The following is a 14,206-nucleotide window of genomic DNA, read 5'->3' on the forward strand; positions in this document are numbered from 1 at the left end:
AGGATCCGGAGGAGCGGCTGTGAAGTTGCACGGCGGAAAATAATGGCTTTCACAACTACATTTGCGAGGACACGTGCGTGAGGCGAACACTCCAAAACTTATCGGCGGAATAAGTGTTCATTATGCACTCTTGATTAAACATGGGAACATTGTTCCAAAACCTGAACCGAAGCGGTCACACTAGTTTAAACAATACATTTAAGTGAAGTAGTGTGATACGACAATACACACTCATTTAGAACTTGCACTATTATAAATGAAATGTCAATGGCCACCGTTCCTATGTTGGACAAAGAGGCCCGTTTGTCCCCTTTTTTAAAATATAAGTCTTCTTTTATTTTCGACAGCCCAGTTTATTGCACATAACAGTACAGTTGCTTGCATGTAATATTAAGATGAAAACAAAAACTGAGAAATCGGTAAGCAAAATGTGGAAAACTGAGGCAAAAACATACAGTTTTCACTCTAATGTGCCTTTTTGTTACGTTGACTTCACTGCACAGAGGGTTCATCACTCCCCTATTTTTTTTAAGGATAATTACTCGTGGTTTTGGCAGCACTGTCCACATAAATCTTAGGTGTGATAGTCTGTGCTGGTGCAGCTCTGCGTGAGTGACCTTGTCCTGTGGTGATGGTGGGGATTTCAAAAGAAAAGTGTAATAACAGAATCCTCCCAGAATTATGTAAGTGTTGGTGGATGCTGAGGGTGAGGACGGGATACATTAAAAAATGTCCAATGTGCAGACAAATATTTCTTTATATAAAACAGCTTTAGCGCACAGCAGAAATTCATGTAGAATTTTATTTACGCATAACTTCGCAAACTGCATTACACATGAGTTGAAGAGAGAGTCTAAGGGGCGAGTATGTGTGTCATAGCCTACTTTTGAATTCGAATTTGTTTCACAACTCCTTTAGTTTTAAGCACGCTCTTTTCGCAATGCTTAATGTATATGCTGTGAGGGTTACAGAGACGCATAAATTACATTTTGTGCACATTGTTTACACGATTATTACAGATGAAATTAGTCGTTTTAATAAGCCCCCATTTTCCTCCGCTGTTGTCCTCTTCCTCCTGCTGCTTCCTGATTGGCTGCGCGCTGTGACGGCGCCGACGTCACTTCCGCGTTGTGCGGCAGTATGGCGGTGTCCGTGTCGGATCTGACACATTGACTGTGCGTAAAAGTGCGCTGTACATCTCCTCTTTAACAATATCTGCGGCCATACGTCAATAAATTCAACTAAAAGAGGAAGCCGCAGTAGTAAGTAACAGATCAGCAGCTTTATAAGCCCATACAGCTCCGCACATCCAGCATTGCCCGTAAATAACGTGTTTCCCGTTAGCCAATAGCATAGCTTAAATGTTTGCCAAGGGTACAGGACAAAGTGCCTAATCTTCTTCATCAGTTCTTACAGAAGTATCTTCTGTCTGTTTTAGGCCATGGTGCTCCACAGGTTGCCTTTAAGGCTACGACAAACAGTAAGTTCTCGTTTTACTGCATAATTAGTTTACAGGGTGCATTATGTAGAAAAGTGTGACAAGAATAGGCAGTACAATAATGCTTCATAACTTTCCATAGATGTAATTGCTTGTGTTAGCATTCAAAATGTACACAGAATATACTTGGTGCTCAATAGCTGTTTTATAACGAGCCTAAAAGGTGAGTCCAAAAAGCAACTTCTGGAAATGCATTAAAAATATGCAAAGTTTTGTTGTTTTATTATGTTTTTAGGTTTTTGTTTGTTTTTCTTTAGCCCATTTATGCTGCATGTGCATTATGTAACGCAGTTGTTTCATGACTTGTGCAGGTAAGACACGTGAGGCCCCTTCACACCACTGCATTCGGTCAGCAGCAGGAGGCGGTTGCTACAGCGACAGAACCTGGACCCTTCTCAGTTTACAGAACACAAGAGAATGACCCGGTAGGCAAATCTTTGACAGGCCACATATTGTCTAAACACTGAAGATTTTCCCTTGTAATGGTACAGCCTGTGTGCTCACTGGTCGGTCTTTCCAGGCGTTCCAGTCTGAGAAGCATATTGGACAGTATTACACGCTCCCCTCTGCACACATTCACACCATGTTTCCTCATGGACTTCCTCGGCGCTATCAACTACAGGTTTGTGCTTTTAATATGAACACACAGACTTCATTTAAAGCTTTTGCTTTTGGTTGATACACAGGATTCATATCTGCCATTAAGCTGCCATTTTCAATGTGATTTTAGATCAAGACATTCAATGAAGCCTGTATGATGGTGAGGTCACCCGCTCTAGAGGTCATCTCTTACCTAAAGAAAACAGATGACAGAAATCCTGCTGTGCGATATTTATTCTGTATCCTCCAAATGGCAACTACTACACTTATCTTTTACCCACACGACGCTATTTTCTTTTGTTACCTTGTGGTTACCTTGACATATGACTCAGATGGCTTGAAGGGCAGTGGGAAGACAATGTCTCTCTGCCACGTCGTGCACTTCTGTTATACGCAGGGATGGCTGGTGTTGCACGTTCCCGACGGTGAGATGAAACAACGTTCCCTCCTTTCTGCCATGTCAGTGCTGCTACTGCAGGGATACCTCATGTGTCCTCCTTCTCTGTCCTGTATTTGTGTGCAGCTCACATCTGGGTGAAGAACTGTAAGGAGCTGCTCCCCTCCTCCTACAATAATGCTCGGTTTGATCAGCCACTGCAAGCTACTGACTGGTTACGCAACTTCAGAACCACCAATGAGAACTTCCTCTCTAAGGTAGCCAGCGTGTTTGCATTTGGAAGTTGTGTTTTCTGACGGTGCAAGAAGAAAAGTCACCTTTTCCCAATTTTGTGTGTCATCAGGACATAATTGTTGTAAACAGAAAACTTTATTGTAATTTAATGGAAACAGAAAATGTACTTTTAAGAAATGGGTTGAAAAGGTAAAGACGTTTGCCGTTACCAGATCAAGACGAAACATCGCTACGTGTGGACAAAGAGGGAGTCCACCGAGGAGGGGAGCACGCTCAGAGAGCTGGTGGATCAGGTGAGTCTTCTCACCCTTCAGATGAGTCAAGCAGAGGTCTTTTCTTTAGCTTTTTGAGTTTCGCGTTCTATTCAAAGGAAATATTGTGGGTCTCTGATTAGGTCAATCTCATCATTTCTTGCTATGTTTCTTTTTTTGCGGTCCACTAATTTCCCTGCAGCAAAGCCCTCCTCAAGGCTTTGAAACCTGCAACGGCACCGCTGAGAGTTCTAGACTGTTATTATCACTGATATTAATAGCCACCCTTCTGGATGCATGCAATCCAGCAGAAACATTCAGATTCAGCCCGCCTGCTGAGTTGGAGGACTGAATCTGGAAAATATCCATTTCCAGGAAGAAATGGGAGCAATCTTATTATCCAATGAGTGCTTCTGTATTTCATAAACTAGCACTGAGAGTCAACAGGCGCCTCTCTCCGTTAATATAGTGGCTGTCTCACATGGAAAGCAGTTTAGCTGCTGTTATTAGTCATGTTCAGCACACCCACTGAACAATAATTAGACAGCCTGCTGCTCTGGGTGGGCCCAGAGATGAAATAAAATTGGCTTTTGGAAAACAAGAATCTGCTTGTTTGATTTGGAGTCTCTATGTAAACTCAATGGTATTATTTTATGATTAGAAAACTTTGCTGCATATATGGCAGATTTGAGTGTTTTCTGTGCAAATGAAACAGGAAAAATTGCTAATGACTAAACTTGCAGCGTTAAGGAAGTGTGTTTAAAGGCCAGGCCCGGTCTGGAGTCTCACTCTTACCTCCTGTGCTGCAGGGTATCAGCCGCATGAAGAGCAGCAGCGACGTGGTCGGGGCAGTGATGAAGGAGCTGAGGCTGCAAAGCGGGCAGCCGGAGTCAAACTTCCGCCTCGCCGTGGCTGTCGATGGCGTCAATGCTCTGTGGGGTAGATCGACCATCAAGAAGGAGGACAAGAGCTTTGTGAGGGGCCACCTAAAGCACCCTGCCTCGCTGCTGACGCCGGAGGCCTCACACGTTTCTCTGTTTCTCCTGTCAGGTGGATCCAGAGGTGCTGACCTTGGTTTATAACCTGAGGAAGCTGATGAAGAACGACTGGGCGAGTGTGACCAAAGCCATTTGACCTTGAATAAGATGATCAAGAACACGGGTTTTAATGTTTTTGATCATTGCTGTTTTTAAAGGCTGGAGGTGCCATCGTCACCACTCTGTCCCAGACAGGGTCCCTCTACACTTCCAGAGATCAATATTTACCCCAAGAGTTGCTGGGAGAGGTCAGAAATCATTTCAATATCGTTTTACAATTAATTATTGGTGTCTTTTAACATGGCTCCCATTACTTTTAGTAATGAATTTGCACATATATCACGTCAGCACCGCACAGCTGGGGTGTGATGGATCTCAGCCCTTCGTGCACTGTGCAGGAGAAGAGCCAGCAGCATTATTGGCTCTGTAAAGTTTGATTCCTCACTTCTGTCAGCAGCAGAGATGAGTTCCATCCTGTGAAGTGTCGGTCCTGTACCCATCCTGTCTAGGAGGTAGACAGGATGGGCTTTCAGTGGTTTTATGGGGCTAAATTTAGCTCCAATGAGCCAATAAATAAATCTACGGCTCCACAGATCTGTTCCATTTCTTCTGCTTGGCTGCAAAGCTCAAAGTTGGATCCTGAGGGAGGCTTATCTCACCGAGGTTACAAAAAAATAAAAAAGAGTTCTGTCCACATTAACAGGTTAATGAGGATGAATCCATCTTCATGATTAACCTGATTAAATGTTTTTAACTCAATTAACCCACCTTAAAGTCTCTGCTAATGCATTTTGGTCAATCTGTCCAAAACACCCCATTAAGGAGAAGCATACATTAGTCGGAGGTTTTTGCTAGCACATCAGCTAACGCAGCGCCAAGCTTGCAACAAACCACCCTCCTTTCTTTCTTTGGTTTGTTTCCTCATGCAAAAATATGAATTAAAAATAAATTATATTTGTGGTTAATCGAAATGAATCCACAGCAACCCTGAGATTAATCCGACTCACAACAATCTGATATTGGTTTGACAGCACTAAAATACTATCTTCCAATTACCTTTGTTTCTCTTATTAGAAGGGCTTTGACAACATGGACCCATTCATCCCTGTGTCGGTGCCAAACTACAGCGAGAAGGAGTTTGAGAGTTGTTACCTGTACTACAATGACCGCCACTGGCTGCAGCATCCACAGAGTATGTAATTACACTCTTGAACACTTTAATGGCATGTAACTGAATTTGATTTAATAACTTGAATTAAATTTTCCTCTCGTTAGGCCTAACAGAGGATGGGAAGAAAGAACTCATCTTTCTGAGCAACAGAAATCCATACACGTTTGAGAGAATTTGTGCCTCGCTGTGAGCCCAGACTGAAGTCACACTCAAATATCAATGTCCCAAATAAACATGAGTCTGTCTGTAATATGTCCCTCTGTAAATTATGATGCATGTGTGCTGCTTTCATAATAAAATGTGCATTCAAGGATTTGGCATCTTTCTGTGAATGTGGAGTATTTAGATATAAACAAGATTTCAAATCTCCTAATCTATTATCATTGTACTTGCATTATAAGTGCATTTTTAGAGTCAACATATCGATTTTAATGGTGTAAATTATTAATTTTATATATATATGTATATATAACGTAAAACGTTGCATTTATTATTTCGGTGTCCTGAAACTGGGACGCAGCACCCCCTGGCGGCCTGTCACACCACTGCGACATTGTTCACGTGACAGTCACAGAGTCACATGACTGACCAAAAGTCATTTCCAATGGCCAAAACAAGGAGGCTAAAAGAAGAGTAAATACTGGAGGCAACGGTTTACGTTAATGAGACAGAATAAACACAGGGATGTAAATGTTTCGTGAAGCTCGACGGTAGGTTTATGTTTCATTTTTAAAGAACTGCGCATGTTGTTGCAATGTGCGCGTGTTTGTGTGTCAGTTGAATGCAGCTCTTGCGTGAATTTTAAAATAAAAAGCGCAATTTTATGTAGCACAAGTCGTTGACACAGACGTGTGTTCGCAGGTAAAATGGGGTTGTCGCTGCCATCACTGGTGCTTCTGTTGGTCTGTTACCTCAATGTGGAAGAGACTTTTGGCTCAGGTACCCCCCCCCCCAAAAAAACACAACTTACATCAAATCCTGAATCTCTGTTCAGTTCAGTGTTACCCTGTTGCACATCCTGTTTATTGTCACCTTACAGTTTCAGATCAATAAATTTTTGCCTTTATTTCTACTCACAGGAAGTTCCAAATGTATCGCCAGGAACTTTGGCCATGACTCGGTGGTGTGCGAGTGTAATTCGACCTACTGTGACAGTGTTGGCAGCGTCACCTTGCCTCCTGTGGGTCATTTCTCCTCCTACCTAAGCAGCATGTCTGGCAGCAGGCTGGAGGCCGGTCAGGGTCAGGTCCAGGCGAACAGCACCGCCGAAGGTGAGCGGCGATGATGAAGGACGTTACTGTCCACAGGGTGTTGCAGCGGGCCAGCAGCATCTGCTCTGTCTTCCAGGCCTCAGGCTAACCGTCGTCCCACACCAGAAGTACCAGAAGATTAAAGGGTTTGGTGGCGCTATGACAGATGCAGCAGCTATTAACATCCTGTCGCTCTCTTCCGCGGCTCAAGACCAGCTGCTGCGGCAGTACTTTTCCGCTGAAGGTGCGACCAGTAAGATGAAAACAGCACTGTGGCGTGTTAGAAAATCACAAACTCACACCTTTTTGCTCTTGTCTGTCCTCGTTTCCAGCATCAGTGTGTAGATCTATAGCTCAGTATAAAGTACCTGCATTCAGACCTTTGTAATAAAATGTATTTATACGGATAAATAATATTCAGCAGCACTTTAGTGCTGTTTTTAATGCATTTTATACCTCAGTGGTTATGCACGCTAACCACATCTCATTGTGTTGAGAGCTCATATTGGGAAAAAAACCCTATTTGTGGCGTCCAACTCTCAGGTATTGGCTACACTGTGGTGCGTGTGCCCATGGCCAGCTGTGACTTCTCCACCCGTTTGTACACGTATGCTGATACTCCTGGCGACTACAACCTGGATCGTTTTAAACTGGCCCCCGAGGACGTCAACATGAAGGTGTCCCTCCCTCTTTGTCCCGTCTTTTATCCGCACAGATGAGCGCGTCCTCATCGCGTTAAACCCCGTCCCTCTCACAGATCCCGCTCCTGCAGCGCGCCCAGGCTCTATCTCCTCTTCCTCTCTCTTTGATGGCCAGTGCCTGGAGCGCCCCTGCCTGGATGAAAACTAATGGCGCACTTGTAGGGAAGGGTTCGCTCAAGGGCCAACCAGGGGGCAGGGAGCACAAAACCTGGGCTCACTATTATATCAGGTGTGGATGTGCGGGTTTCATCAAAATAAGATATCAAACTTCCGTATCTTAACACCGGGGAATCGTCCTTGGTTCACTTCAGGTTCCTTGAGGAATACGCAAAATACAATTTGACCTTTTGGGCGCTGACCACGGGGAACGAGCCGTCTGCAGGAATGATGACGAACTACAGGTCTCAGCTCAAATAATAAAACGAAACGCTGATTATCACTCTTTTTTACGTGCATCCTTGTCTGTCTGCAGCTTCCAGGCTCTGGGTTTCACTCCCCGTGAGCAACGGGACTGGGTGTCTCTGGACCTGGGCCCTGCTGTGCATGCTTCTGCATTCCCCCACACGCACGTACTCATACTGGATGACAACCGCCTGCTGTTGCCTTACTGGGCTAAAATAGTGAGTCCAAGGACAGAGAGGTAGTCAGGGAGAACTCTTTGTGTACAAAACGTAGAGCAAACTGGCTAAAATAATGTCCAATGCACCATCTTAAAGACAGATCAATGCAGGAAATGAGGACAAAAAGGACATTTTATCAAACTTAGATGAGTGTCATAATGACTAAAATATGGAAAACCGGTGGAATGAGAGAGTTAGGAATTGTTAGTCTGACGACATACTCAAGTCTTTCCCTCCCTTTGTGTTCCCCGAGGTCCTGAGCGATGTCCACGCGGGGCGTTACGTCCACGGCGTGGCAGTTCACTGGTACATGGACAGCTTGGTCCCGGCTGAAATGACCCTGGGGGTCACCCACCACCTCTACCCGGAATATTACCTGTTTGGCACGGAGGCGTGCGCTGGCTGGAACCCGCTGGACAGAGGGGTGAAGCTGGGCAGCTGGCAGAGGGCCGAACAGTACGCACATGATATCATAGAGGTAAGAGCAACTTGGCCGGCGCTGTGGAGTCGGATCCGCCGTAATGGATATGTGATTTCAAGGTGAGCCTCCTCCCCACCACCCCACCAACCCCCCCCCCCCCCCCCCCCCCCGCAGCTGCAGTGCAGGTTGGGAAGTTGCAACCTGCCGTATGCGCTCTTGAGCAACTACCTTCAGGCTGTGAAAGGAGGTTGAAGCCGGTGTTGGGTTTCATCTGTCATTAGGAAATTGGACTCCTTCTGTTTCATGTATTTTGCATGAACATGTGCATTTAGATGTTAAATTGCCTCTACACCAGGACTTGAATCATTATGTGGTGGGCTGGACGGACTGGAACCTGGCGTTGGACCACATCGGTGGACCAAACTGGGTCAAAAACTACGTGGACAGCACTGTCATCGTGGACGCACAGCGGGACGTCTTCTACAAGCAGCCGACGTTCTACAGCATGGCCCACTTCAGGTAGCGTTTGCTCACAACCATGCAGATTTCAGCCGATCCGCGACGCACACGGAACCATCTCTGCTGTCCGCAGCAAGTTCCTGTGGGAGGGGTCCCAGAGAGTGGGCGTGTCCTCCAATCAGGAAACAGACCTGGGCTACTCCGCCTTCATCAGGCCCGATGGCTCAGTCGTTCTCATCGTACTCAACAGGTGCAGGAACTGTTTTTAGGTGCTTGTGGGACCTTCTGGGTACTTATGTGTGACTATTCTGCAGGTCGCCGTCTGCGGTCCGGTTTGAGGTGTGGGACCCCTCCGTGGGCTACGTGCCCGCCACCGCTCCGGCTCATTCTCTGCTCACACTGGCTTGGAAAACAGTCTGAGGGTTGACCCCTCCTGTAACTGCCTCATAATTCTTTTTTTAAAAAAAAGCAGCTAATATTTTCTTCCATTTCAAAATAAGATGCCGTTTTTTTAAAATGATTTGCTAACTTCTTTTTCAAAATAACACTCTGGGATGCCCTTTAATGTACCCGGGAGTCGTGCCTTTTAAGACGCTTCAGGTGACTTCGTCATATTTCATATTAAAAAGAAGCATGCACAGATTTTCCAAATGCCGTTAACAATCCGCTCATTTCAACATCGACACGAACGCGTTGTAGTTGATAAAAGTATAAACTGGGTTATTAAACATTTCAGAATCAGTTTTTGTTGATTTATTAATACATCTTAGACATTTTCATATATAATATACACTTTGATAGCCAGGTATTTCACATTTGTCTCCTTTATCAATGTTTTCCCCCCTCCTTTGCAAACCATAAATCAGACTAAGGTTATTTACACAAGTGATAAAAATGTGAAACGAGTCAAAAAAGAAGAAGGAATAAAACAACGGGGATGCCATGTGTTAATATCTACACCGGGAGGATCGTTGGAGAAGTTGATAACGGGCTTCCTTTAGTTTCTAGCGGGATGTTGATGCTCCTGAAAGATAAAATCCTTTGTTTCATCTGAAGTCACGGCTTCCGTTTGACATAACAGTAGGAAACCAAAGTGGAATCGTCCTGACAATCACAAAAAAATGACCCTTGATACAAGATCTAAATTTACTGGGTGGGGGGGGTTGGGTGTTGGTCGACGAGATGCCAGACTGGGCTCAGTGATGCAGGATTCAGCTAATTTATCGGGGATGGCAAAAATGAAAGATGAAACAGAAATGGAACTGATTATAACTGATCCAGACCGCTTTTTTAAATAATAGATCTATTTAAAAAAAACAACAACAAGAGGGATCCCACCGCCTCCAGTGACTTAAGACTGCTTGGGTTTACATGGTTGAAGAGAAAGGCGTTAAAACGGAAAGGACAGAAAAGCCATCAGGTGATTATGACCGGAACAGGAGTGAGACGGAGCTTTTCTCCTCCTGTGTTGACGGATGAGGGTGAGGACGAGCTGGACAGGGGGGCGTCTCAGAAAGACCACCTCTCCTGTGTGCGAGGGTCCATGGAGAGGGAGGGGGACTCTGATGGGGGCTGGCTGCTGCTGTCTTCTCCGTTTAAACTCTTCCTACACACTGGACACGTGTCGTGCTGAATCCACGGAGAAGAACAAACAGTTGATGACATTAGCTGTGGGCCAAACTTATGCTTCCCTGTTTCACTGCTTTATGTTTCTCCATCATCCAAGTATTTCTAGATTTGTAGGTTTAGTAAGATGAATTTGTATTTTCTTTTATTACATCTGCCTATTTCAAATGGAGAGGTAACAACTTTATATTTTTAGGATTTCAAACCCAACTGTAAATATTCAGAAGACATAGGTTGGACAACAGTAGCAGACTTAACACAGCGGGTACGTTATTGTGACGAGCCGACGCTGTAGCCACTCGAATTTCCTGAGCAACAAACATGTAAAATGCCCAGAATGCTTTAAAGCCCTGATATTCCTCTGGCTCTTCCCGTTACATCCCATTAAAGATGACTCTAGCTGCATTAATGTGACTCACCATTTCCAGCCATGGAACTATACAGTCTGAGTGAAAGAAGTGGTTACAGGGTAGCTGTCTGACTGGTTCCCCCACAGAAAAGTCCTCTTTGCACACTGGACATTCCATACAGCAGTCTAGGGGGAGACAATATGACAATATACTGCTCTGTCACATCAGTAACGCTAAATATGTGGCACTGCTATAGGTTTAAAGAACACCTACTGTATATTTGCTTCATTAAGCTTTATCTCAAGGTGCTGAAGGCACAATTAATCAAATGTTGCAACAAAGAGAGATTTTGCCTTCTAAAATGTCAGCCATGCTAGAGCTGGGCAGTAAAAATAGGACAGCAAAAGGAGGAAGTCAGCAAGAACAGGTCTGCCAGATGAACGGAGGACAGACAGGAAGTGTCAAAAACCAGCAATCACCTGTGAGTAATTCCCCATGCTGTCAAGGTTAATGTCCAGTCTGTTCTGATGAGGTTAGAGGGTCTCTTTTGGCACATAGCAGCAGCATATAACAAGTGTCTTTGAAACTTACAGTATGTAACTATAGGAGAATGTAAAGGTAACAAATCTGAGTGTTTCTGTGCTGCTTAATGATCACATTTCCTGACCAAGGCGTCTGCTCCATGGCTTCTTCAATCTTAAAAATGAAATCTCTCCTGGTGTCTTGGAGGGGGTCCACAAATGACTCATCCCCTGGCTCATGTAACCCTGCTGACTCACATGATGGGAGAGCGGATCTTGTCACAAGGGCTGTTACAAGGTGGCAACGCCACAAGAGATTCAATATATGTGGTTTCCCCATCTGGTTGAAGATGAAAAGGCCTTTCCAATCACTAACGGGATAATCTTTAAAACCCAACTCAAGTCTGGGAGACTAAAAATGAATAACAATGTGGATGAGTGAACCTTTACAGAGACAAATGTGGAAGCACCCTCTTACTGACCTGCTTGTTCCTGAGAGATATTAACAGTTGGGAGAGAAGAGATCTTCTCTTTCTCTGCTGGAGGAGGGCCCGTGTTTTCCAACTGACCGAGTAACTGCAGAACACAGGCACTTGTAAGTTTCTTCTCTACCTTGCCATTTATTCCTGGAGTAAACTGCTGCTATGCTTCACACACCTGTGTTATAACAGCATCTAACCCTCCTTGTCCCCATGCGTAATCCCCTGGGTTTGAGTGCAACATCCCTGTCCTGGTGACGTTAAAAACAACGGTGAGAAACATGATTTGATCTGGGAAAATATGAGAAAACCTGTGATGCTAACATGTCATCTTACCACGAGAAGGGAGGCGAGCCTGGAACTCCAGGGTTGGCAAAAAGGCTGGTAAGAAACTGCTGTACAATTCTGGGATGCATTGAAAATATATATTAAACAGATATGAGAAGACAGAGGAGGTAGAAGCTGAGCTGCTCGGTCACTCACCCTTCAACAGCAGGCGAGCGGTCCGGCCTGTTGCTGCCTCTGGACCTGTATCTCCTGTGGCTGTGCAGGCGCCGGGGACGTCCTGGTCCCCAGTGTTCCCCAGATCCTAGTAGACCCCCCATACTCCCCCCTAAACCTGCAGGGACCGAGCCACCTATGGGCCCCCCACCCAGTCCGCCGAGGTCGCTGACACCACCCAAACGCCCCCGAGATTCCGAGTCAGGCAAGTCGCCGTCTGTAAACGGCCGCTCCATTAACAAGAGGTGCCAGAGCTGACAGGATCGGACGAACGGGGAGAGTTTTGGGGGAGGGATGGGGACAAGAGAGGAAGAAAGGAGAAAACGATTTTAACAAAACACATGACATCATTCGGTTAAGTCATCTTAGAACCCCGATCCCCCAAAAGCCCGTACCTCTGCAAAATGTGCGGCTGTGTCATCTATCCCATTAGCGCCACCCTCGAGGAGACTGAGGGAAAATGCGCACAAGGGGACAAAGACACGTGGTTAGAAGCACACACTGGCCTTACAGGCATGTTGGGGTTCAGTGCTAGTCTGAGCTTTCTACAAACAAAACTCCAGAGGGAGCGACTTGGTCTCGTGATCTTCCTAGCAGACTAGGGGAAAGTACCCTGAGAAGGTGTCCCTTACCTGGAGTCTTCCGTTACTTCCTCTATAAACCCCGAGTCACATCTTGGACAAATGTATTCCTAGAAAGAGGCAACACAACAGCTAAATCGCACAGAAATTGTAGGAAATCCCCTGACAAACCCAATTATATCAGATATTTTTTTAAATAAGAGTTTTAAAGAAATGAGAATAACAGAAACAGAAATGATTTCATCAACGACCATCTTGCCCTACGTGTGAGTAGTTGTTGGAAACTCCAAACTACATACAACTTCATTCCAATTTGTATGACCAATTTTATGAATGCAACTCAAGAAGCAGAGCAGGTCTGCCAGCCACACCTCAGGACTGTAATTAAACCCACATACTAACAGGGACTTTTCATCTCCCTCAGTTACTTTAAAAACAAGATGGAAGCCTGTCAAAGAGTCAAACCTCAATGGTTTTCTGTTCCTAATCTTCAGTCACTGTCATGTGCGATGCAAAACAACCTGAATAAACCAAATAATGCGGCTTCTTTTTGGACAGATCAGAATGAAGTCTATGGCATAAATAGATGCGCTGACGACAGATGCTCCTTGGGATGGACAGTTGAGTTAACCCTGGAACGCTCCAGACGTGCCATCAGAATGAGTGCAGATGGGACAAGCAGGTCCATTTTGGAGTCAGTGACAGAAGGGATAAAAATAAGAATGCAACTGACCCAAAGAGTGTGGACATCGGACAGAATCTTTATATATAAAGTGGATTTAGTCAGCTTTTTAGGCGCAGTTTTAATAAGCTGGTGAAGCACATTGCTGAAAAGAAAAGTTTGGATTAATCTCCAATTTATCTGTAGTTGTGATCTCCTTGTGTTTGCTTTCAACACCGAAACTAAAAGTAGACGTTTGTACTCCAGAAATTTCCCTAGTAATGTGTCTGTGTACATTGTGTGTTAAACCGAAATCAAAACTATAAATGCTCATCTGTTAGACACAACAAGGCTGCCCAAACAGATAAATAAGGTAATAATACGGAACTCTCGGTGGTTTCACCGAAGACTGCGTCCATGAGATGGCAAAGTGAGACGTGGCTGTGATGGAAAAAAGGTCATTAAGGTGGAGGAGTAACCACTCGTGTCGATGTGTGCATTTAATCTCCGTTATCGAGTTTATTGTGAGAGTTAACAACAAATAACGCTAATGCTACACGGCTAGCTAGTACGCGAGCCGTGGCAAGCAAGCAAAACAAACGGTATTTTGAACAAATGCAGACATGTCAGCGGCGCGTACTAAACGCCACAATAACATAGACAAAGACGGGGAAAGACGTGCGGCTTACCGGGAGTTTGGGGTTCACCTCTCCCTTACAACAGTGACAGAAAAAGCGGTGCGGTGCTACAGCCGCAGCCTCCGCCATCTTCCCCTAGAGCAGCTCGAACACTGACGTCGGTCCTCCACAAACTGAAGACAGCTGTCCGCCTCCGGCCCAGCATGCACC

At 45.1% G+C, this 14,206-nt stretch overlaps 3 protein-coding genes across 4 annotated transcripts; 2 read left to right on the plus strand and 1 right to left on the minus strand.

The window, feature by feature from the left end:
• Positions 1-54: 54 nt before the first annotated feature.
• Positions 55-5,501, plus strand: dap3 (death associated protein 3). Of its 2 annotated transcripts, none has more exons than XM_029838222.1 (13): positions 55-73; positions 1,439-1,480; positions 1,810-1,923; positions 2,019-2,120; positions 2,229-2,337; positions 2,431-2,523; positions 2,622-2,752; positions 2,942-3,022; positions 3,790-3,954; positions 4,031-4,090; positions 4,176-4,265; positions 5,092-5,209; positions 5,293-5,501. In XM_029838222.1, exons 2-13 carry the CDS (start codon positions 1,442-1,444, stop codon positions 5,376-5,378), a joined length of 1,188 nt encoding a protein of 395 aa, XP_029694082.1. In that variant the 5' UTR covers positions 55-73; positions 1,439-1,441; the 3' UTR covers positions 5,379-5,501. The 2 variants fall into 2 exon arrangements, with proteins under 2 accessions (XP_029694082.1, XP_003966328.2); XM_003966279.3 differs by lacking the exon at positions 55-73 and adding an exon at positions 1,101-1,262.
• Positions 5,502-5,741: 240 nt separating this feature from the next.
• gba1 (glucosylceramidase beta 1) lies at positions 5,742-9,380 on the plus strand. Its single transcript, XM_003966278.3, has 12 exons — positions 5,742-5,898; positions 6,050-6,127; positions 6,268-6,459; positions 6,536-6,682; positions 6,982-7,115; positions 7,196-7,368; positions 7,451-7,540; positions 7,612-7,759; positions 8,013-8,237; positions 8,536-8,699; positions 8,773-8,889; positions 8,954-9,380. The coding sequence occupies exons 2-12, from the start codon at positions 6,055-6,057 to the stop codon at positions 9,057-9,059; spliced, it is 1,569 nt and encodes a 522-aa protein (XP_003966327.2). The 5' UTR covers positions 5,742-5,898; positions 6,050-6,054; the 3' UTR covers positions 9,060-9,380.
• On the minus strand, positions 9,378-14,204 carry rnf115a (ring finger protein 115a). The gene is made up of 9 exons (XM_003966251.3): positions 14,048-14,204; positions 12,749-12,807; positions 12,512-12,566; positions 12,099-12,370; positions 11,952-12,020; positions 11,794-11,866; positions 11,619-11,712; positions 10,685-10,800; positions 9,378-10,268 (listed from the first exon to the last, which is right to left on the minus strand). Exons 1-9 carry the CDS (start codon positions 14,123-14,125, stop codon positions 10,149-10,151), a joined length of 936 nt encoding a protein of 311 aa, XP_003966300.1. The 5' UTR covers positions 14,126-14,204; the 3' UTR covers positions 9,378-10,148.
• Positions 14,205-14,206: the final 2 nt, after the last annotated feature.

Source organism: Takifugu rubripes, chromosome 7 (genome assembly GCF_901000725.2).
Source record: "Takifugu rubripes chromosome 7, fTakRub1.2, whole genome shotgun sequence".
NCBI lineage: Eukaryota > Metazoa > Chordata > Actinopteri > Tetraodontiformes > Tetraodontidae > Takifugu > Takifugu rubripes.

Coding starts and splice junctions, on each gene's coding strand:
- rnf115a (XM_003966251.3), bottom strand. CDS start 14,125: ATGGCGGAGGCTGCGGCTGTAGCACCGCACCGCTTTTTCTGTCACTGT. Junction 12,567..12,748: donor GAAGTAACGGAAGACTCCAG/GTAAGGGACACC, acceptor ATTTTCCCTCAG/TCTCCTCGAGGGTGGCGCTA. Junction 10,269..10,684: donor TAGTTCCATGGCTGGAAATG/GTGAGTCACATT, acceptor CCGTGGATTCAG/CACGACACGTGTCCAGTGTG.
- gba1 (XM_003966278.3), top strand. CDS start 6,055: ATGGGGTTGTCGCTGCCATCACTGGTGCTTCTGTTGGTCTGTTACCTC. Junction 7,369..7,450: donor TGGGCTCACTATTATATCAG/GTGTGGATGTGC, acceptor GGTTCACTTCAG/GTTCCTTGAGGAATACGCAA. Junction 7,541..7,611: donor GGAATGATGACGAACTACAG/GTCTCAGCTCAA, acceptor GTCTGTCTGCAG/CTTCCAGGCTCTGGGTTTCA.
- dap3 (XM_029838222.1), top strand. CDS start 1,442: ATGGTGCTCCACAGGTTGCCTTTAAGGCTACGACAAACA. Junction 4,091..4,175: donor AGCTGATGAAGAACGACTGG/GCGAGTGTGACC, acceptor CTGTTTTTAAAG/GCTGGAGGTGCCATCGTCAC. Junction 5,210..5,292: donor CTGGCTGCAGCATCCACAGA/GTATGTAATTAC, acceptor TCCTCTCGTTAG/GCCTAACAGAGGATGGGAAG.